Source organism: Tamandua tetradactyla, chromosome 2, assembly GCF_023851605.1.
Source record: "Tamandua tetradactyla isolate mTamTet1 chromosome 2, mTamTet1.pri, whole genome shotgun sequence".
In the NCBI taxonomy this organism is placed as follows: domain Eukaryota; kingdom Metazoa; phylum Chordata; class Mammalia; order Pilosa; family Myrmecophagidae; genus Tamandua; species Tamandua tetradactyla.
The window spans coordinates 198,962,987-198,987,569 of record NC_135328.1 but is presented as its reverse complement, the minus strand read 5'-3'; the positions used below and the strand labels follow the sequence as shown (position 1 = coordinate 198,987,569).

Here is a 24,583-nt window from a genome sequence, read left to right as displayed (position 1 = left end):
GTTGTGGATTTTTCTGGGTTTTCTACATATAGTATCATATCGTCTGCAAACAGTGATAGTTTTACTTCTTCCTTTCCAATTTTGATGCCTTGTATTTCTTTTTCTTGCCTAATTGCTCTGGCTAGAACTTCCAACACAATGTTGAATAATAGTGGTGATAGTGGACATCCCTGTCTTGTTCCTGATCTTAGGGGGAAAGTTTTCAATTTTTCCCCATTGAGGATGATATTAGCTGTGGGTTTTTCATATATTCCCTCTATCATTTTAAGGAAGTTCCCTTGTATTCCTATCTTTTGAAGTGTTTTCAGCAGGAAAGGATGTTGAATCTTGTCAAATGCCTTCTCTGCATCAATTGAGATGATCATGTGATTTTTCTGCTTTGATTTGTTGATATGGTGTATTACATTAATTGATTTTCTTATGTTGAACCATCCTTGCATACCTGGGATGAATCCTACTTGGTCATGATGTATAATTCTTTTAATGTGTTGTTGGATACGATTTGCTAGAATTTTATTGAGGATTTTTGCATCTGTATTCATTAGAGAGATTGGTCTGTAGTTTTCTTTTTTTGTAATATCTTTGCCTGGTTTTGGTATGAGGGTGATGTTGGCTTCATAGAATGAGTTAGGTAGTTTTCCCTCCACTTCGATTATGTTGAAGAGTTTGAGGAGAGTAGGTACTAATTCTTTCTGGAATGTTTGATAGAATTCACATGTGAAGCCGTCTGGTCCTGGACTTTTCTTTTTAGGGAGCTTTTGAATGACTGATTCAGTTTCTTTACTTGTGATTGGTTTGTTGAGGTCGTCTATTTCTTCTTGAGTCAAAGTTGGTTGTTCATGTCTTTCCAGGAACCTGTCCATTTCTTCTAAATTGTTGCATTTATTAGCGTAAAGTTGTTCGTAGTATCCTGTTATTACCTCCTTTATTTCTGTGAGGTCAGTAGTTATGTCTCCTCTTTCATTTCTAATCTTATTTATTTGCATCCTCTCTCTTCTTCTTTTTGTCAATCTTGCTAAGGGCCCATCAATCTTGTTGATTTTCTCATAGAACCAACTTCTGGTCTTATTGATTTTCTCTATTGTTTTCATGTTTTCAATTTCATTTATTTCTGCTCTAATCTTTGTTATTTCTTTCCTTTTGCTTGCTTTGGGATTAGTTTGCTGTTCTTTCTCCAGTTCTTCCAAGTGGACAGTTAATTCCTGCATTTTTGCCTTTTCTTCTTTTCTGATAAAGGCATTTAGGGCAATAAATTTCCCTCTTAGCACTGCCTTTGCTGCGTCCCATAAGTTTTGATATGTTGTGTCTTCATTTTCATTTGCCTCTAGGTATTTACTAATTTCTCTTGCAATTTCTTCTTTGACCCACTTGTTTAAGAGTGTGTTGTTGAGCCTCCATGTATTTATGAATTTTCTGGCCCTCCGCCTATTATTGATTTCCAACTTCATTCCTTTATGATCCGAGAAAGTGTTGTGTATGATTTCAATATTTTTAAATTTGTTAAGACTTGCTTTGTGACCCAGCATATGGTCTATCTTTGAGAATGATCCATGAGCACTTGAAAAAAAGGTGTATCCTGCTGTTGTGGGATGTAATGTCCTATAAATGTCTGTTAAGTCAAGTTCATTTATAGTAATATTCAGGTTCTCTATTTCTTTATTGATCCTCTGTGTAGATGTTCTGTCCATTGATGAGAGTGGTGAATTGAAGTCTCCAACTATTATGGTATATGTGTCTATTTCCCTCTTCAGTGTTTGCAGTGTATTCCTCACATATTTTGGGGCATTCTGGTTCGGTGCGTAAATATTTATGATTGTTATGTCTTCTTGCTTAATTGTTCCTTTTAATAGTATATAGTGTCCTTCTTTGTCTCTTTTAACTGTTTTACATTTGAAGTCTAATTTGTTGGATATTAGTATAGCCACTCCTGCTCTTTTCTGGTTGTTGTTTGCATGAAATATCTTTTCCCAACCTTTCACTTTCAACCTATATTTATCTTTGGGTCTAAGATGTGTTTCCTGTAGACAGCATATAGAAGGATCCTGTTTTTTAATCCATTCTGCCAGTCTATGTCTTTTAATTGGGGAATTCAGTCCATTGACATTTAGAGTTATTACTGTTTGGATAATATTTTCCTCTACCATTTTGCCTTTTGTATTATATATATCATATCTGACTTTCCTTCTTTCTACACTTTTCTCCATGTCTCTCTCTTCTGTCTTTTTGTATCTGACTCTAGTGCTTCCTTTAGTATTTCTTGCAGAGCTGGTCTCTTGGTCACAAATTCTCTTAGTGATTTTTTGTCTGAGAATGTTTTAGTTTCTCCCTCATTTTTGAAGGACAATTTTGCTGGATATAGGAGTCTTGGCTGGCAGTTTTTCTCTTTTAGTAACTTAAATATATCATCCCACTGTCTTCTAGCTTCCATGGTTTCTGCTGAGAAATCTACACATAGTCTTATTGGGTTTCCCTTGTATATGACGGATTGTTTTTCTCTCGCTGCCTTCAAGATCCTCTCTTTCTCTTTGACCTCTGACATTCTAACTAGTAAGTGTCTTGGGGAACGCCTATTTGGGTCTAATCTCTTTGGGGTGCGCTGCACTTCTTGGATCTGTAATTTTAGGTCTTTCATAAGAGTTGGGAAATTTTCAGTGATAATTTCTTCCATTAGTTTTTCTCCTCCTTTTCCCTTCTCTTCTCCTTCTGGGATACCCACTACACGTATATTTGTACAGTTCACATTGTCCTTGAGTTCCCTGATACCTTGTTCAAATTTTTCCATTCTTTTCCGGATAGTTTCTGTTTCTTTTTGGAATTCAGATGTTTCATCCTCCAAATCACTAATTCTATCTTCTGTTTCTTTAAATCTCTCATTGTAGGTATCCATTGTTTTTTCCATCTTTTCTACTTTATCTTTCACTTCCATAAGTTCTGTGATTTGTTTTTTCAGTTTTTCTATTTCTTCTTTATGTTCAGCCCATGTCTTCTTCATGTCCTCCCTCAATTTATCGATTTCGTTTTTGAAGAGGTTTTCCATTTCTGTTCGTATATTCAGCATTAGTTGTTTCAGCTCCTGTATCTCATTTGAACTATTGGTTTCTTCGTTTGACTGGGCCATATGTTCAATTTTCTGAGCGTGATCCGTTATCTTCTGCTGGCGTCTGGGCATTTAGTCAGATTTCCCCGGGTGTTCGACCCCACAGGTTGAAAGATTTTTCTGTGCAATCTCTGGGTTCTGTTCTTCCTATCCTGCCCAGTAGGTGGCGCTCGTGGCACACGCCTGTCTGTGGGTTCCACCAGCGAAAGTTGCTGTGGGTCCCTCAACTCTGGAAAACTCTCGCCGTAGGGGAGGTTCGGCAACCGAAGCGTCTTGGAAGAATGCCAGCCGGCCTGGGGTTCCAAACGCGGGGAGGGTCGCCGGCCGTCGCAGCACAGGAGAGCGTCCGGCCAAATTAGCCAGTCGGCCCGGGGCACCAAGCGTGGCGGGAGGGCGCCAGCTGTCGCAGCCCGGGAGAGTGCACTGTTCCCAGCCGACGGGGGAGTCACGTGTTTGGAAGGGATCCCCCGGTCACTGTTCTCCGCAGTCTAGGGATTTCCGACCCAACTATCTCAGTTGTTCCGGGGGGCCTCGTGTGGTGGGGGCACCAGCCGCCGCGGCCTAAGGGGACCACCTGTCCAATTCTACCAGCTGGCCCAGGAAGGTGGAAGGGAGGGACTCCGGTCGCTTGCCGTCCCACCCAGGAAAGCCCGTGCCCCTTGGTGATCTCACCGGAGCTGGTTCTCCCAGATAGTCAGCCGTTCCAGGATGGGGTACGCTGTCCCTTTGATCTCCCTCGTGGCTCCGGGAGCTGCTCTGTATTATCTCCACTCCCCCAGTAGCTGTTCTGGAGGAGGACAGGTGAGGGCGGCAAGGCTGTCGAGGCTGGTGGCGGAGGAGCACGGTGAAGGCGGGGGAAGAGGGCACCGTGGTGGTTGGAGAGCAGCCGGAGCAGGAGGGGGAGAAAGAGAGGGGAGAAGGAGGGCGGGCGGCTCGGCTGCTGCGGGGCGTGGGCGCCGCGTGGCGGGCCGGCGGAGAAAGAGAGGGGAGAAGGAGGGCGGGCGGCTCGGCTGCTGCGGGGCGTGGGCTTGAGAAGTTCTTTTGGCCATTATTTCCTTAAATATTCTGTCCCTTTTCCCTCCTCTTCTCCTTCCAGGATACCCATGATGAAGTTCATGTATTTTGTGTTTTTAATCATTTCTCAAAGACCCCACTCAACTTTTCCCATTCTTTTCTCTATTTGTTCTTCTGTCCATTCGAATCTGGATGTTCTGTCTTCTAGCTCACTGATTCTTTCTTCTGCCTGTTAAAATCTGCTCTTGTGTGCTTCTAGTGTTTTTTTATTTTGTCTATTATACCTTTGATTCCCATAATATCTGTTATTTTTCCTTGCATGCTGGTCAAATCCTTCTTTATGTTCACCCAGTATCTTCTTAATATCCTTTATCTCTTTAGCCATCTTGTTGAATTTGTTTAGGAGATTTATTTGAACATCTTTGATTAGTTGTTCCAGATTCTGTATTTCCTCTGATGTTTTTATTTGCTCCTTTGATGAGCCATATTTTCCTCTTTCTTAATATGGCTTATTATTTTTTGCTGATGTCTGAGCATTGGCTTATCTTGGTGAGTTTACTCTGAAGGTCGGATACTCTCTCTTGCCAAAGCTTTTCTTGTTGATTGGATTTCTGTTAATGCTTTTCTTTGACTCTTGGTTTGTCAGTATTACCCAACCACGATGGGGCCCGGGACCCATAAACGGGACACACACCAACTCCACAGGGCCCCCGGGAGAAGGTAAGATAAAGGTGCACTTTTCTGGTCCCCTATCATTTGGCTGTCTTTGCTCTAAAGTCTTTCAAATGTCTTCCTAGAGATGTGCTTTCCTCATCTGCCGGTAGATAGTGCTTTTTGGCAACCTACTCCCCCAAGCCCTCAGAAGGCTGAGAAGCTCCCTGCCAACTCCAGATCGTGGTGTAACTGTTTAAACCACCAGTGGTCCAGTTAAAATTCACCAGCCAAAAGCGACACAGTGCTAGATCATGTTCTACACTGTTTTTGGGAGAGTGGGGCTCCGTTGCCCTTTCGTTCTGGAACTTTCTGCCCACCAGAGTCTGGAAAAATGGGTGCTTTCTGCCCCAAGTGTGGGGCATGGATGTGCAGAGCCAGGGCTGAGGGAGGGTACTCAGAATCTTTCACCACAGCTTCTCCATTTTTTTATCCTGCATTTTCATGGGTGTTGTAGAGCATTCATCCCAATCTCCAGACCCCAGATCCATTGTTGGAGACAGTTTCTGCCTGACCCCTAGTGTTTTTCTGGGAGAGAAGTGAGCTCAACCTCTCCCTAATCAGCCATCTGCCTTAGCATAATATTTTTTAGTTCAACCATGTTGTTGCATGTAGTTATAGTACATTCCTTTTATTGCTGAGTAGGAGTCTGTTGTATACCACAGCTTGATTATTCATTCTTCTCTTGATGACCGTGTGGTTATTATTGGCTTTTAAAAATAAAGCAACTATGGAAAGCAGTGACACAAACAGACATTTGCACACCAATGTTCATAGCAGCATTATTCACAATCACCAAAAGATGGAAAGAATCCAAATGCCCATCAACAGACAAGTGAATTAACAAAATGTGATATATTCATACAATGGAATATTGTACAGCAGTAAGATGAAATGACGTCCTGAAGCCCATGACAAGATGGTTGAGCCTTAAGGACATAATGCTGAGTGAATTAAGCCAGACACAAAAGGATAGATATTGTATGATTCTGCTTTTATGACCATGGCAAAGGTAAAAATCAGTGGCTTATAATATAGAATATACGGGATCTAGAGATACGTGGTATCTAGAGATACACGGAATCTAGAGATGGGTGAACAGTTAGCTAATGAGGTTAAATTTAAATGTAAGGGAATAGATAGAAGTGAAGGCAGCTCACTAGTGGGTATATAAGTAATATTACCTGTGTTAGTTAGATTCAGTTGTCAACTTGGCCAGGTGAGCATACCTAGTCTTGTTGCTGCGGATATAAACCAATGGTATGTGAACCTCATCTGTTGCCAATTACATCTGCAGTCAGCTAGGAGGCATGTCTGCTGCAATGAGTGACGTTTGACTTAATTGGCTGGTGCTTAAATGAGAGATTGCAACGTAGCACTGCTAAGCAGCTTGGCATTCCTCATCTCAGCACTAGCAGCTCAGCCCAGGCCTTTGGAGATGCAGAAAGAAGTCACCCCGGGGAAAGTTCTTGGAACCCAGGGGCCTGGAGAGAAGACCAGCAGAGACCATCCTGTGCCTTCCACGTAAGAAAGAACCTCAGTGGAAAGTTAGCTGCCTTTTCTCTGAAGAACCAACAAAATAAATCCCCTTTTATTAAAAGCCAATCCATCTCTGGTGTGTTGCATTCCGGCAGCTAGCAAACTAGAACATTACCATATTGAAGGTACCATGATTGAAAGGGGTTATATGCACCCACATGTCCCACTGATTAACACTACAAATATAAATAAGTTCTTGCATGAATTACTGCAAAGGTATGAATCTTGTACAAAGAGTGTACAAATTCTGGGGATGGGGGGAAAACTGCTATTGCATGCTTTGGGCAGTGTTTGAAAGGGAAACATCCACAGTACCACAGCAACACCAGGAGTAAATAATGGGGGGAGGGAAAATAGTTAAGGGGAGATTTAGATTTTCTATTTGGCAAAGGTGTTTTACTGGTTATCTTTCTCTTGGGAACAATGAAATTATCTAAAATTGAGATTATTTATGGGCTGTTGACTTTGGACATTATACATGATGGCCCATGAATGGAAGTGGCTAAAGATGTATTAAGAAGTAGATTGGCCAATGATGGTGTACACATGCAATAAAATATTGTGCTGCTACAAAAACAAACAAGGCATGTGAGATGTTTGGTGAGGCAAAATAAGCCAGAAACAAAAGTACAATTATTGTATGGTTTCATTTAGAAAACAGTATAAGAAAAAAGGGGCCTAGCTGTAAACTCTTATAATAGTCACATTTAGTCCAGAGAGGTAATTGTTATTTCTTGATTTTGAGAGGCTGTTTTATATGTGTATAACCTAGTATTTAGAGATGAGAGCAAAGCCAGTGAGGTCAGGATTAAGATAATTCAGAATATAGGAGTAAGGAAGACATTGTATTTTAGAACTTCATCTACTCTTTGAGACCAAAGGAAGAAAGGTTTATTTTGTCCAGAACCTAAATTTTAGGTTGGATTTGAACAATCCAAACACAGGGAGCCCAGAATGAGAATGAAGGCCTTTAATCCTATATAGTTTAACATAACGCCTGGATTATGTAATGCCTATATAACTCAAAGTAATACCCAGAGTATATTAAGCAGATAGTCAAAGAATATTGGAAAAGTCTCTTGAGGGATGGGAGAAAAAATATGGAACTATTAAATGTTACCACTGGGGAAACCCCTGCTACTGTGTCAAACATTAGGTACACCCAAATCAATAGGCCAAGCCCTTGATCTTGAGGCTTGCTCTTGTGAAGCTTATGTATACAGTGGAGAAGCTACCTACAGCTATGCCTAAGAGTTATTTCCGGAGGACCTCTTTTTTTTTTTTTCTTTCCTTACATGGGCAGGCACCGGGAATCTCCGGCATGGCAGGCAAGAACTCTGCCTGCTGAGCCACCATGGCCCACCCTCGGAGGGCCTCTTTTGTTGCTCAGATGTGACCTTACTCTCTCTAAGCCCTACTCTGCAAGTGAAATCATTGCCCTCCCCCCTACATGGGACATGACATCCAGGGGTGAAAGTCTCCCTGGTGATATGGGAGATGACTCGCAGGGATGAGTCTGGCCCTGGCACCATGGAATCAACAATGCCATCATGACCAAAAGGGGGAAAAGGGCGGTACAATAGTGGCTCAGTGGCAGAGTTCTTGCCTGCCATGCCAGAAACCCGGGTTCAATTCCTGGAGCTGCCCATGCCAAAAGGGGAAAAGAAGTATAACAAATAAGGTATCAGTGGCTGAGAGAGTTCAAATAGAGTCAAGAGGCTACACACTGGAAGTCACTCTTACGCATACTTTAGTTAGACATTGCTACCTATCATAACTTACCAAATCCCAACCAAAACCATTCCTGCCAATCCTACAGAATACCTAGGGCATTATATAAGATTCTACAAAGGTTCTATGCACTAGGGTAGCTTTCCAAAACCTACAGCCTCCAGATGGTTCCTTGGACCAGGTAAGTCCTTAAATGCAGAGGGGCCAGCTTCTCCAGAACACCAGCTAGTTCCATCCCCCTATCCCATATTATTGACAGCCCCTTCCAACATGAAAAATTTAGAATGGGCATAGCCCAAATACCCCTAAAGAGTGGGAAGAAAGGTAAAAGGTGAGGGTGGAGTTATACACAGAAAGCTGGGTTTAACAAATGAGTATGAGTGCTAAATCATTAAACTGATATTTCTTTTAGGCTCCAGTACCTTAGAGCAAATAAAAATAACCCCAAAAATATTTAGGTTTGATATAAATAAAACCTAAAATTGTGGAATTGTAACACATACCAAACTCTGAAATCTGTTTTTCAACTAATTGTTACGTTGTACTTTGAAATGTATTGCTTTTTTGTATATATATTATTTAAAGAGGAGAAGTATAACAGAGAAGATAGGATTTAACAAATGAATATGAATGCTGAATCATTATATTGATATTTCTTTTAGTCTCCAGTATCTTAAAGCAGCTCGAAGTAAAAACCTAGAATTGTGGAATTGTGACCCATACCAAATTCTGAAATCTGGTGCAGTGTGCATTGTAACTTCTTGCTTTTTTGTATATATATTATTTTTCGCAAAATAAGGAAAAAAGTCGATAGTGATAATTACACAGCTATATGATGATATTGTGAACCATTGACTGTACACTTTGGATGATTACATGGTATGTGAATGTATCCTATATATCAATTTAAAAAGTTATGTTTACACTATACTTAGTCTATTAAGTGTGCGAATGTAGCATTATGTCTAAAAAAAATTGTGCATACCTTAATTAAAATCTGACACAGGGACACTAAGTGAGCACAGGCTATTGGAAAAATGGTGCTGGAAAACTTGCTCGACACAGGGTTGCCACAAACCTTCAATTATTAAAAAATGCAATATCTGCAAAGCACAATAAAGTGAAGCACAGTGTTCTAGTTTGCTAGCTGCTGGAATGCAATATACCAAAACCAGAATGGCTTTTAACAAGGGAAATTTAATAAGTTGCAAGTTTACAGTTCTAAGGCCGAGAAAATGTCCCCATTACAACAAGTCTATAGTAATGTCCAATCAAAGGCATCCAGGGAACGATACCTTGGTTCAAGAAGGCCGATGAAGTTCAGGGTTTCTCTCTCATCTGGAAAGGCACATGGTGAACACGGTCAGGGCTCCTCTCTCAGCTGGAAGGGCACATGGCAAATACAGCATCATCTGCTAGCTTTCTCTCCTGGCTTCCTATTTCATGAAGCTCCCCGGGAGGCACTTTCCTTCTTCAACTCCAAAGGTTGCTGGCTCGTGGACTCTGCATTGTGATGCTGCAGCATTCTCTGCTCTCTCTGAGTCTCTCTGAATCTCCAAAATATTCCCTCTTTTATAGGACTCCAATAAACCAATCGAGACCCACTCAAATGGGTGGAGACATGTCATCCCCTAATCCAGTTAAACAACCATTCTTGACTAAATCACATCACCTAGGGAGATGATCTCATTACAGTTTCAAATCTACAGTATTGAATAGGGATTATTCTACCTTATGAAATGGGACTTATATTAAAACATGGCTTTTCTTAGGGGGCACACTTCCTTTCAAACCAGCACACACAGTAAAACAAAAAATAAATAAAGCAGCTATGAATATAGCTTATATCCTTATTCAGTCTTGTATAAATGTTTTCATTTCTCATAAGTAAATAACTAGGATTGGAATTTCTGGATCATAGTGTGGATGTAAACTTAACTTTATTAGTAACTGCCAAAGGTAGTCCAGGCACAGCCAAAGAAATCCTTTGAGGTCATGTTGACCTGAGTTCTCATCTGGGCTCTGGTATTTACCATTTGGGTAACCTTGAGTGAGTTATTTAATATCCCCAAACCTTGGTCTTACCTGTAAAAGTGGAGTGATAATGATGTCATGTATATAAATTCTAGTATTCTACCTAGCATAACATACCACCCTGGGAGTGTGATCTGGGCTGTCAGCGGTGCATTGTTTGTAAGGAATTTATGAGCAGTAACAAAACCAACTAAAAGTCCACTTGCTTTTTGTTGTTATCATGCACCTACATTTCTGAGCAATGTCAGTGATGAAATATTTCTCCCTATCTTCTTCTCTTCCCATATATCATGCTATCTAGCAAATTATAGAGATTTATAATAATTGTAATTATAATCAATATTTAATAAAGTTAAGTAGGAACCAAGGGTTGGATATAATTTTGAACTTAAGTGAGGTTTGAAGCTTCTATCAAAGGTTCTTTCCCTGTGAACTTCCTATTTCTTCCAGTTTCCTGGTTTACAAAGCTCACTTTTGAGTAGAAATGTTTCCAGGGCTCCAGGGAGGCACACAGAAGTATATTCCTCGTTAGGAGCCACTTCTGCAGTCCCTTCTCTCAATTCCATAAAAGCTTGCATTTTTCTCTCCTTTTTTACCTACTTTTTAATCTATGTCATAAGGACATTTTCTTCCAGTGTATTCATCAATGTAATTATAGATCATGTAGGCTGTTCCCAAGGCCAAAATAACTCCTCTTAAAAACTCCATTCCTGAGTTCCAGGCCAAGATGGCGGCTTAGCAATGTGCATATTTTAGTTCGTCCTCCAGAACAATGAGTAAATAACCAGAAACAATACAGAACAGCTCCTGGGGACACGACAGAGATCAGACACACAGCGTACCCCAGTCTGGACCAGCTGGACCGCTGCGAGCCCCCTCAGAACCGTGAGTTCCCCAAGCCACAGCGGCCAGCTGTGAGAATGGGGGAAAATTCAACTTCCCCAAGTTGAATTCTTGATATTCTCACAAGCAGTGTGGACAACCAAAGCTATAGGCTGAGCCCCCAGTCTTGGGGTTTGTTCATATGAAACTTAACCCCACAAAGGATAAGTCAAGCCTACTTAAAATTAGGCCTAAGAGTCACTCCCAAGAGAACCTCTTTTGTTGCTCAGATGTGGCCTCTCTCTCCAGCCAGCACAATAAGCAAACTCACTACCCTCCCCCGTCTATGTGGGACATGACTCCCAGGCGTGTGGACCTTCCTGGCAACATGGGACAGAAATCCGAGAATGAATTTGGAGTCAGCACCATGGAATTGAGAAATACCCTAGAATGAGCTGAGACCCAGCATCAAGGGATTGAGAAAATTGTCTTGACCAAAAGGGGGAAGAGTGAAATGAGACAAAGTGTCAATGGCTGAGAGACTCCAACCAGAGTTGAGAGGTTATCCTGGAGGTTATTCTTATGCATTAAGTAGTTATCTCCTTGTTATCTAAGAGGAAATGGAGAGGCTGAAGGGAATTGCCTGAAAATGTAGAGCTGTGTTCCAGTAGCCACGTTTCTTGATGATGATTGTATAATGGGGTAGCTTTCACAACGTGACTGTGTGACTGTGAAAACCTTGTGTCTGATGCCCCTTTTATCTACCATGTCAACAGACAAGTAGAATATATGGAATAAAAATAAGGAATAGGGGGAACAAATTTTAAAATAAATTTAGTTTGAAATGCTAGTGATCAGTGAAAGGGAAGAGTAAGGGGTATGGTGTATATGGGGTTTTTTTTCTGTTTTCGTTTTATTTTTTCTGTTGTCTTTTTGTTTCTTTTTCTGAATTGATGCAAATGTTCTAAGAAATGATCAGGATGATGAATCTGCAGCTATGTGATGATATTGTGAATTACTGATTATGTATTTAGAATGGAATGATCACATATTGGGAATGTTTGTGTTTCTTTCTGTAATTTTTTTTTAATTTAATAAAAAAATTTAAAAAAAAACTCCATTCCTTGTAAAGTAGGTTTCAAAATATGCATTCTAACTTGTAAATCCCTTTGTTACGATTCTTTGTCAATAATTACTTTGTTTATATTTTTGTAGAACCTGGTCTAAGCTTCTTTCTACACTTTCTCCAACTCACCTGCCTCTTGACTATTTTTTTGCCATATAAAAATGAATCATAAATATCATATTTGTGCACTGCAGTTCTTGTCTTCTGTACTGTGAATGGGGTTTATTATTTGAGAAGAAATACCATAGACAAGCATAGTCATTCAGGAAGCATTAGTGCAGTTCTCATGTGTGCTACTTAAGAGTCTTAACTCCTGAGTTAAAGTCCTACTTCCTGTCACTTTTAGCTGTGCCACCTTAGCCAAGTTACCTTACCTTTCTGAGCATTGTTTTTTTTAATCTGTAAAATGAGTAATGATATCATCTCTTAAATGAGATGATGGGCATAGAGTGCTTTATTAGTTTCCTAGTAAGCCTAATTTACTGGCTTAAAAACAGCACAAATTTATTTTTTTACATTTCTGTAGATCAGAAGTCCAACACAGGTCTCACCAGACTAAATTTAAGGTGTTGGCATGGCTCTATTACTTCTGGAGGCCATAGGGGAAAGTCTGTTTTCTCACCATTCCCTGCCTCTAGAGTCTGCCCGCATGCCTTGGTTTGTGACCCTCTTCCTCCACCTTCAAAGCCAGCAGCAGCAGTCAGTCCCTTTCACACCTCCATCTCTCTATACTCTGCACCAGGAAAGATATTCCAGTTCTAAAGATTCTTATGATTAGATTGAGCTCACCTGGATAATCCAGAATAATCTCCCCATCTCAAGGTACTTAATCTTAATGACATCTTCAAAATTCCTTTGTCATCTAAAGTAACATTCATGGGTTCTGAGGATTAGGGGTGGACATCTTTGGGGCCCATTCGTCTGCCTACAATTTTTTTTTTTTTTTGAGTTTTAACTATGTTTTTTTTTAGCATTTTTTATTGTGAAATATATATACAAAAAAGTGATAAATTTCAAAGTACATTTTAACAAGTACTTATAGAACAAATTTCAAAGTATGGTGTCGGTTACAGTTCTGCTGTTTCAGGTATTTCCCTCTAGCTGCTCCAAGACACTGGAAACTAAAAAGGAATATTAATATAATGATTCAGTAATCATACTCATTTGTTAAATCCTGTCTTCTCTGTTGCAACTTTTCTTTCTCCTTTGATCCTTCTCCCAGTCCTTAGGGATATTTGGGCAATGACCTTTCTAACTTCTTCATGTTGAAAAGGGATGTTGATATTATGGGGTACAGGATGCAGTTGGTTCATGCTCTTGGAGAGACTGTAACTTCTGGGTTTCAGGACTTATCTGGCCTAGGAACCATCTGGAGATTTTAGGTTTCTGAAAAATGAACTTATTTGAGTAAAACTTTTATAAAGTCTCAGATAGAGCCTTGGATGTTCTTTAGGGTTTAGAGGAATGCTGTTGGTTGGGGCTTGGCATACTGTGGCAATTTGTGGTTACTTGCATAAGAGTAACCTCCAGAATAACCTCTCAACTCTATTTGAAATCTCTTAGCCACTCATATCTTATTTTGTTACATTTCTTTTCCCCTTTTGGTCAGGTAGGTATTGTTGATCCCATGGTGCCAAAACCAGGCTCATCCCTGGGTTTCATGTCCCGTGTTGCTAGGGAGACTTACACCCCTGGACATCATGTCCCACGTAAGGAGGAGGGCAACAATTGCACTTGCAGAGTTAGGCTTAGAGAGAGAGAGAGGCCACTCTAAGCAACAGAAGAGGTTCTCTGAAAGTAATCTTAAGCATAAGTATAGGTAGACTTAGCTTCTTCATTACAGAAATGTTTCATAAGAGCAAGCCTTAAGATCACGGCTTGACCTTTTAACTTGGGAGCCCCTAATGTTTGAGTGAGTATCAAGTATTTCCCACATGGGAAAGTTTAATAGTTCCAAGTTTTTTCTCCAGTCCCTCAAGGTACTTTGCCAATATTTTTTAATTTTCTGCGCAACATACACTGTAATGTAAGAGCTTAGCACTGTGCCTAGCTCCTTGCAAGCCCCCAGCAAATGGCAGTCATTCAAGGTCCTCCGTGCTCTGGGTTTTAAAAACTGAAGATGAGACCACTACCACCACTACCCCCTCCAACCCCCACTCCCCAAACAAGAAGTTTACACCCTGGTGGGAAAATGAGAGGGCCAAGAACAGAAATGATTCTGACATAGGAACAGTGACTGGAGTCAGGTATGTGGTTTCCACCTCTTGTCATGGTAAAACAAGGGTCCTGAGGTCAGCAAGAGATCTGGTGGAGTCTGAACAAAGGGATGCATCTGTAATTTATAAGTGGAGAACCTGGAAAGAAATGAGTTTCAACCCAGATGAGAATCTTTATAAGACGAAGGGTAAGAGGGAAAGAGAAGGCAGAGGAAAAGCTTTTTCTAACTAGGTCTGGGGGATTAGATTTGTTCACATCTCTTAATTATTGCCACTAATCTTGGACTCATTTGCTCATTTAGGCAACAGATAACATGCCGAGACACTGCACCTGGCCTTGGGAATGTAATGGACATGATACCCAAGCCTACTTGGTATCTCAGCATTCAGTCTGGTGGAAGAAAATAACCACATTGACACAGTCTTAATACAGTGTGATGGCAGGAACCCACAAGAAGGGTGCACCTCCCTCCCCCACAAAAAACTTTTTTTTTTTGTAGTTTAATAGCAAACTAACCAGAATAGTACAGAAGACAGACAACATTAAAAAGATGTACTTGCATATCAGTCGACTCAGTTAGGAAAGTATAGTGAATGGATGGAATCTACTGTATGATAAAAATGCTACACCTTTTAATTGCCATCAATATGAAATTTACTTGTTTTAAAAAAATACAAATGCTGGCATTATCCAGAAAAATTTAACAGATTTATTTGCAATTGTTATAAAGTTGAACAGTTGAAACTTGTTCACTGAAACATTTTGGTTTACATTAATGCTTTATGTCCCCGAATTAAAATTCACGCACAAATGAAAATGGAAAAACTGCTAATACCTGATTTCTGTCCCCTATTTTTCCATTCATAGTCATATACTTAGGTACCTTTTGACCCCATGGGAAAAAAATCAAACTTTCAGAACTGCCAATAACAGGAAGAAGAGGGAAAATTGTTTTTGTTTTGAGAATGAAATGTTTCCCATCAAAGTGGATTCTTAAGCATGTTCTCCACGTATGCAGCATATTAACTGGATGTCTTTTGGCATAATTGTTACATGTTTGGCATGGATAGCACACAGGTCGGTGTCTTCAAAAAGGCCATTCAGATAGGCCTCACTTGCTTCCTGCAAAGTACCAAAAGCAGTGCTCGGGATGCACAGGTCTGTTTTGAAGTCCTGAGCAGTTTCTCACAGCAAACATGGGAAAGGAAGTTTGCGTATCATGTCTAATTTCACAGAGTGCCATGCCTGTGAAGACAAGGTTTCCTCACCCCTCTAGTAGAGGTTGCATTCTTGCGAGCGCCTTTTGTAGCCACTTGCTTCCTGAGTGCTTTACCACCCGTCGATTTGTGGGCATTCTGCTTTGTACGAGCCATGGATAGAGAACTTCTTACCCCCCTTCTCCCTCCGTTGCAGCTCAGCAAGCCAGTGGCAGCACTAGTTTTGGAGAGCAACGGTGGTTGCTGTGAACACAGTTCTCATTCATGGGTTCTGGTTCCTCATAACTCTAACTTTACCATGATCCTTCATGATTTCTGTCTGCTTGAATTCATCTTCAGTGTTTGCTAACTGGTTCATTCTCTCCATCTTCTCAATTCAGATCCCCAAGATCAAGACCCTGGCATATTTATCTTACTGTATCTACCTACTTGAAGTAAGCTCCAGGAGACAAGAGACTTTGTTTTGTGTACTGCTGTATGCCCAGTATTTGAACAGTACCAGGCGTACAGTGGGTGCTCAATATGTATATGCTGAATGAATGGAAGACCAGCCATAATCGGCCCTCCTTAGGTCAGGTGCTCCCCTGGGCAAAATTACCTGTGGCTAAAGACATGTCCCTTGAAGGAACTATTAACATGTCCTTTCTAGTGGTAGGAACAGAAATTTGTTTGGATCTTACTTCTACTACTTAATACGGTCTGAGCTTCAGTTTACTTTTCTGCAAAATGGGGTCAATGAAACCTACCCTTTCTGGCTTACATATGCTCAGTATCATAGTGAAATCACAAATGTGATAGTACTTTATATATTATCAGCTGCCAGACAATTTAATTCAATTCTGATCACTCACAGGCACCTGGGAAGCACTGATGATGGAAGAGCAGGTTTACCTTTTCAGTCCCACTTCTCAGTTTTGAGTTCTGCAGAAGAACCTCTAACCCACTCTCTTGTCCCTTTGCATTTGTTCCCCCAGGGTCACTCAGGATGTGTGAACTGCCTGGAATGGAATGAGAAAGGAGAGTAAGTATGAGCAGGATCACCTGGAGGGTGTTGGTGAAGAGTCAGAAGGCTGGAAAAAGGAGGTTCTCATTTCTCTAAAGAGTGGGCCCAAGTGAAAAGAGACCTCTGCTCTCTTTATGCTCCTAAATTTAGTCCATAATTATCAATGCGTACAGTTAAGCAATTAATTCTAAATAAATGGAGATTAGATGACCATCCAAACCCTGCTTTTTTGACAAACCAATGTGGTTAAGGAGTATTGGTAAATTCTCAGGAGAAAATAAAAGAGAATCAACTGTTATTTGCAAGATAATCTTAAATTCTGTGATATCAGCTGTCCTTCAAGTTCTTTGTGGCCTAACTTCTTATCACCTGGGAACATGGGATTGGGAAACAGGGCCCAGGAACTTGAGGTCAGAACCCCTCGTGTTGCTTGCAGCTTGCTGGCCTCTGGTTCCGATGACCAGCACACGATTGTGTGGGACCCGCTGCACCACAAGAAACTGCTCTCCATGCACACAGGACATACTGCAAATATCTTCTCGGTCAAGGTAAGCAGGGTAAGCCACAGAGCAAGTGGAAGGGGTGACTGGGCTGTGGGCCTGGTTGTGTTTGCTTATGTGTGTCTTGTGTACCCGTTGGGGTCACAGACACTCGGGATCTGAGATTCTTTTCCATGCTCTCCTTTTCCTCTCTTGGAGCCAAGAGGACAATTCTAGATGAATTCATATTTACATGAGTTATGATTATGGGGAGTATGGTTTTGAGCATGAACTTTGATAGCAAGCTGAACCTGGGTTGACTCCCTTTTCTTTCTCTTGGAAACTCTGAACTTGTGAATTATTTGACCTCTCTGAGCCTGTTTACTTCTCTATATAAAGGAAGTAGCAACCCACAGGGTTATGAAACAGTCCAATTAAATAATTGTTAAAAGCACTGACACAGGTGCATTTAGCTGTTCTACCCTTCTGTAGGGAATGATTCTGCTGATTTTATTGTTGGGTGGAGCTGAACTGAGGAGAGGTGGGAAGGGAACTCAACAAATGTCTTCAAATCTTTGAAGCCCTGTTATGTGGAAGTGATATGAATTTTGCCGTTTATGGTCTATTTAAAGCTAAGATTAGCAGTGGCTAGAAGTTGCTAGAAGTCCACAGAAACAAGTATGAGCCTAATGGAAGAAAGAATTGTCTAACACTTAGAGCTAGTTGTAAAAAGTGGAATGGGCCCTCTAGGGATGTAGTAAATGCCCTAGCACTGAGGTATTCCATTTGTTGGGGACCTTTATCTACCAGTTTAAATTGAAGGAAATGACCTTTATTTAAGGGCCTTTCCAGCTCTGAGATTCAATAACAGATGTATGTGTGGAAGTGAAGATGTCCTTTGGAAAGCCTCACTAATCTAAGATATATTTTTCTAATTAATATTAAGAGGAATTTTAAGATACCTGAGCAAGAAGACAAATTAGAGCGCTCAGACCAACTAGTGTTCCTAAACCCTGCCTCCTTCCTAGGTTCTGAGTCTTATCTCCTATTCCAGGGATCAATCCTAGGTGAATTTTTTTAGTTGCAACTTGTCTTAAGACAAGTTTTGCCATTTTAGAGGCAGAAAAATGCTGTTTCACCTGTTGCATAGCCAACAGAGATTCCTTTCTGTCCCAGAAAGGTTTTAGGTCCAGTTTGTCTATGCAGTGAGATCTGGGTAAGGGACATAAGCCATCTGGGGAAGGGCATAGCAGCACAGTACATTGAGTTCAGAGACCAGAACTTGACATCGTCCTGAAATTATCAAGACCTTGGGCAAATCACTTGTATTCATAGATCCTCAACCTCCTCTTCTGTTTAAAAAAGAAAAGAAAAAAAGATTCTTTGCTCTCCAGGTAACTACACTACAATATGTAACCCACGAGCTCCCCCTGGTGGCAACTACAGGTTTAGTGAGTGTGATAGCAGCCACAAGACCCTGGGAAGGGCTCACCTATTTCTGCAGTGGATGGAATATTTGCTGTTTGAAGACAGAATTTAAGACTACTGGTTGTCCCTTAAAATGATTAACTTCTTTCTTTCCCATCTAACCCTTATCCTAATGATGCATTAGAGAAGCATATGTGGAAAAGTGAATTGTTGACTCTTGCATAAACATTTAAAGTTAAGTGGGATTTTAAATGGGATGCCCGTTACCACCACCATTCAACCTTGTGGGTCAGAAGGAACTCTTCAATTAAAAAAAGAATTCTAGTAGGAAAGAAAAACTCAACTAACACCAAACCCAATCGTTTTCTTCCTTAAAGCTAGGTGATAGAACTGCATACTTTTTTTTCTTTTTCCATTATTCAGAGCCATGTTTGTGGCTATTTTATTCCTACAATATGTCCTCTGGAGTATGTGTTCTCACCTTTCAGGAGGTGAGAGGATGAGGTTCTTATTCTTTATGATAATAAATCAGGAGGATGAGGTTCTTATTCTTTATGATAGCCACATAGAGATGTTACTATTGCCAGATTGTTCTTCTGAAATATTTAAACTCATTTAAAACCCGTTCTCCCTTAAAACAATGAAAGTCCTTTTAATCTTAAAGTTAATTTATTACTTAGTTCCTGGGTTATTAAAAAATCATCATGAGGCAACGGGACAGCCTTGGGTTTAAACATAGTCCTGGTGAATGTTAGCTTAGCACCTCAATTTTTAATGGGGTTATTTTAAGTATCAATAAGATGAAATGTCTGCTTTAGTGTTGAGCACATGGTGAATGCTTAATAAATGGTAATAGCTATGACTGTCATCTCCTCAGTTCTTACATGGGAGAAGGATCAGAGAAAAAGGGTTTTCCAGGTTTTCCGACTTGACATATGTCAGGATCACTCTAGCAAAGTAAAAGTGTGTATTTTGATTTTGACCTTGAGGCCATAGGCTGCTCCTGGGGGTTCAGAGGATTTTCGGTGGATTATCTTGGATGGGCTCATTTTCTTGTCCAACATGGAGAGGAAGAGAGGAAGCTGATGACATCCTGGCTACTCCTGGTCAACCCTACCCTCACTGCCTGACAATCCTTTCTTGAATCTTTTCCTGAGCAGTTCCTGCCTCATGCTGGGGACCGCATCTTAATCACAGGGGCAGCTGACTCCAAGGTGCATGTCCATGACCTGACAGTAAAGGAGACGATCCATATGTTTGGAGACCACACAAACCGGGTGAAACGCATCGCTACAGCACCCATGTGGCCCAATACATTCTGGAGTGCTGCTGAGGATGGACTTATCCGGTAAGGGCCTGTGGCATCAAGGAGGACCTTTGCCTCCCCTGCTCCTGCCAGATAGTGACTCCCCCATCCCATCGCCTGTACAGGTTTGGCTCCTTCCCTCCAGCAGAGTTCCAGCCTCATTTGTCTGCCAGGGCAGTTGTCTGTGTACACACTCAGCCGGGGGCATTTGCTTACCCCATCCTTACCTATCCCCTCTTATTCTCTTCTGCACTGCATCTAGCCCATCAATTTAGCTCACCACTCAAATCCTCCTTTGCCCTCACTTGCTGTTCTCTCTGCCTGGAATTCTCTGTTTCCAACTCTTTCCCATGTCTGACTCTTCCTCACCCTAAGGACCTCAGTTTAGGGGTCACCTCTTCAGATGTACCTTCTCTGACCACCCTGTCTAAAGTAGACCTCCCCCATTATTCTTTGTCTCAGCACCCTAATTGTATCCTCTGTAACTCTAATCACCTTTTGTAGTTTCTGTAGTTTATTTTACTTGTTGGTTTGCTTTTTGTCAGTATCCCCCACTGAACTGTAAACTCTCTTTGAGCAGTCCATGTCTGTCTTTTTTTATTTTGGTTGTGTTTCTAGAGCCCAGCACAGTGCCTGACACGTAGAGGCACTTAATACATGTCTCTTAGCAGCGGGTCAATAGGCCTGTGCCTGGGAGAGGGAGATCTGCCTGGAAGTGGTAAGGTAGACTGTCCCCTTTTCCAGAGCATGCCTGGTATTATCACACCTTTGCCTCTGCTTCCTTTCATCCTGGAATGGTCTCATTGCCTTTCTTGAACTCCTCAGATGTGACTTAAGAACTTTTTACCTTATCTCCTCAATCTGCTTTAATTACCTCCCTTGAGTTCCCACAGGACTTTGTGCCTTCTTCCCTATTACAGAGTAGAAGTAGCAAAGTCAAGTATAAAATAAAAATGTAATTAGAAGCAGAGCACTGGAGTCAGACAGATCTGGGGTCAAGCCCGAGCTCTGTCACTCAGTGTTTGACTGAAGCAAATCACTTCATCCCTGATCCTCAGTTTCCTCATCTGTAAATTGGGAATAATGATAGTATCTCCCTTGTTGGCCTGAGCATTAAAATTGCAACAGTGCATGTAAAGCCTTAGCATAGTACTTAGAAGAGAGAAAGCACTTGGTCAGTGGTACATCCAGCTCATTGTTGCAGTTGTTGACCTTGACTGACCAGACTGCCAGGGCCAGCTGGTAGGACTTAAACATCTAGAACAGGCACAGTAAAGAAGGTGTCCTAGCAGAAGGTGAATATAAGCCTTCAATATAGATAGTATATGTATAAACAAGGAAAAACAGGACGCTCCCCAGCTTGAGCAGAGTTTGTGAAGACAGGAATAAATATGGCATGTACAGGGTAAGGAGTTCTGTTATTGTAATTGATGAGGCTTGGAAAGCTGGAGAATAAGGTTGGATCAGTATATGAAAACCAGACTGAGGAGTATAGATCTCATGCCAAAACTATTGAGGAATTTTGGTGATTTTTGAGCCGGAGAGTGATGTAATAAAAACAATTTTTAGGAAGAGCAATCTGGTGAGGGTGGCTTGGAAATATAGGTAAACAGTGAAGAGATTATTGTAAGAGGTGGCCACAGGCAAAGTGTATGTTAGCACATAGGTGATGCCCCTCACCACCTTATGAATGTACTTGTGTGTTGGCAGCAAAAAATGTTTCCCGATCTGGGACAGGGGGTTTCTGAGAGTTTGCTGCTGCTGATCCCGCTTTGTGGCTTTACCTTTCCTGCCTGGATGGGACTTTAACTTGTCAGAGAGGTAGGCTTCTCTTGGGGCTTGGTGTTTCTAGGTAGCTGTTAGATGATCTCCAGATTTTGTTTTCTGTCACTCTGTACTTCCTTTGTTTCCTGAGAGAAATAAAATTAGGGAGCAGCAGAGCAGAGCAATTAAAAATCCAACCTTAGGAATCTATCCCAGCTCTGCACTTACTAATTGTGTCATCCTGGGCAGGTTACTTAAATTTTTTGAACCTTGATGTCCTAATGGTACCTGGAGATGGTGTGAGAATTAAATTAGATAATACAGGTAAAACACATAGGGACAATACTGGACGCAAAGCAAGTTTTTACTGAGTGTTCATAATTAGGAGTAGTAGTACTTGTACCAATAATACTGATATCTGTTAAAAAATAAAAGGTATAGTGGTATCTACCTTGAGGAATGGTGTATGTATAAAACAAAATCTGTGTAAGACTTAGTACAGTGGCTGGCACACTGTGGGCACTCAAGAAATGGGAGTTGCTTTTGCCTTCTTATTGTTTAGAAACAAGTCCAAAGCTCCTCCAAACCCTCTTGTGTAACAAGGCCTCAGCTTCTCCCCTGCCTTCCACACAAGGACCCCAATCCCCGATTCCCTAACTCTGTCCTCTCTCACAGCCAGTATGACCTTCGGGAGAACAGCAAGCATTCAGAGGTGCTGATTGACCTGACGGAGTACTGCGGCCAGCTGGTGGAGGCCAAGTGCCTCACCGTCAACCCCCAGGACAACAACTGCCTAGCGGTAGGAGCCAGTGGGCCCTTCGTGAGGCTCTACGACATTCGCATGATCCATAACCACAGGTATGACTAGCTCAGCCTCCTGTAGCAGCCTCCGGCCTCAGGACTGAGCTGGGGCTGGGGCCAGGACAGTGATTTGTGTGGGACTCCTGCCCCTTGCCCTCAATACCATGCCCTCTTCTTTCTGAGGTGGGTTTTTTGAGTCTTGTGATCTAAAAAAATAATAACCCATGCTTGTTTTGGAGAATTTTTAAGCACTAATAAAGCAATCACCCATAATCCAATCACTAGAAAGGAATCGCTATGAATGTTTGTACAGGATTATAATCTTATACATGTAATTTTATTCTTTAAAAAAAAAAAAAAGTAGACTGTATACAGAATCCTTACGAAAATCCCAGACTTGAGCAGCTCCTCCAGCCTAGCCTGGACTTTAAGTGGACTTTTGGGGCAGTTGCGGGAATGTTTAGCCTGCCTTACTTTCATTTATTGGTTTGGGGAACCATTGCTACATGACTCACCCTCCCAAACAACATGATTTGGAGCAGGCCTTGAGCCTTAGCTTCCTCAATGGATCATAGGGTGGTCGTGAGGACCAACACAGTTTACAGCACCTACGTTATAAAGCATCGTAGTGTATGTGTCCATAGCGATCTAGTCAGTGGACCCTTGGAGTTGCTTAAGTAAGAAAGAAAGGTACCTCCTATGTCTCTCAAGGATGCAAAGTTAGGTTTTGTGTGGTCTGGTCTGTCCAGGAGTAGTGCTATAGGGGTTGTAACCACTACGGTTTCCCTTCCCACCAGAAAGAGCATGAAGCAGAGCCCTTCAGCAAGCGTACACACCTTCTGTGACCGTCAGAAGCCCCTTCCAGATGGTGCAGCCCAGTATTACGTAGCAGGTAAAGCTCAGCCCAGCTCTGGCCCCAAACCCTTGGCTGGATGCTGACTCCGGGGCAGGGCAAGGAGGTAGCATGGCATGCCAGGTAAGAGCAAGGGTTTTAGAGTCACACAACCTGGGTTTTAATCCTGACTCTGCCTTTAACCAGCTGTGTGACCTTTGAAAAATTACTTATCTTTCCTGAGCCTTGGTTTCTTTTCTGTAAAATGAAGTTGTAATGACTAAATGAGATAAAGCATTTATAAAGCAGTTGGCTCAGTGCGTATAGTGAGGACTTAATCCTTGTATCTGTTGTGGTGATTAAAATGCTTGCTATCATCCTTGATAAAGCTGATTTCTCCTAGCTCTCTGCCCCTTTGGAGGGGTCTGGGAACCTCACACTGGGTGGTTGGGCTGTTCCTGCAGGTCACCTGCCAGTGAAACTGCCAGACTACAACAACCGTCTGAGAGTACTCGTCGCCACCTATGTGACCTTCAGCCCCAATGGCACAGAACTACTGGTCAACATGGGAGGGGAACAGGTAGGTACAGCTGCCCAGGGTGGCTCTGCTCCACCACTAGCCCAGGTCCAGCAGTTAGGGCTGTGCACCTCCCCTTCATTCCATGAGGTGATGAGAAGCAGCAGCCTTGTCAGTGACGTTACAGTGATATGGCATGATCAGAATTCCCAGAAAGGTGTCCTGGCCTGTCTCTTTCTTTGTCTTTCTTTTTTTTATTTTTAAATGAACTAGACAGCTGTACAATAATATAGTATTTTGGTTCAGAGCACAGGCTTTAGAACTGTCTTCAAGTGCTGGCCTCCCATTTGCTAGTTCTGTGTTGTGACTTTAAGCAAGTTTGTTCTTTTTTCTAAGTCTCAGTTTCCTCATCTCTAAAATGTTATAACAGCCATATTGTGCAGGGTTGTGAAGTTTAGTGAAAAATTCTAAAGTTTACACACTACCTAGCATATGTCAGGGACTTATCAAAGGTAGAACTTGATAGTGGTGGTTATAAGTAAGTCAAAACAAGACACAGCTTATTCTTGCTTTGTACCCATCAGAGAGGTAAACATGCAGTTACACATGTCCCAAATTAGAAGGCATAGGAAGGGTTCATATGAAAATGACTGAGTGTACCTGTGGGCAGCAAGGAGCAGGGCTCAGTGACATGAGGGTCCCAGCCACCTGTATGCGGGCTCTGTGTCCAGACATCACCCAGGGTTGAGAGAAAACCAAGGAGAAAATCCCTGGGGCTCAACACACAGCCAGGCCATGTTTGGGGCTAGCTTTGGGAAGTGTTTTTTGATAATCAGGTTGCTAAACCTTCTGTTTGTTGCTCACAGTCAAGATATTTAGTAAGACTAGCATAAATTTACTTATTTTACACCTACTGAACAGTTCGGACTAACATTACAATAAATG

General features: G+C 41.6%; 1 protein-coding gene across 15 annotated transcripts in view; it reads left to right on the top strand.

The window, feature by feature from the left end:
* WDTC1 (WD and tetratricopeptide repeats 1) overlaps positions 1-24,583 on the top strand; it is a 123,526-nt gene that overhangs the window by 86,025 nt on the left and 12,918 nt on the right. For all 15 annotated transcript variants that reach the window (XM_077150688.1, XM_077150679.1, XM_077150687.1 and 12 more), the window contains 6 exons: positions 16,483-16,529; positions 16,948-17,059; positions 19,579-19,766; positions 22,164-22,346; positions 23,087-23,181; positions 23,586-23,701. In XM_077150688.1, the coding sequence (XP_077006803.1) occupies positions 16,483-16,529; positions 16,948-17,059; positions 19,579-19,766; positions 22,164-22,346; positions 23,087-23,181; positions 23,586-23,701 (741 nt within the window). The remainder of the gene's footprint in view (positions 1-16,482; positions 16,530-16,947; positions 17,060-19,578; positions 19,767-22,163; positions 22,347-23,086; positions 23,182-23,585; positions 23,702-24,583) is intronic.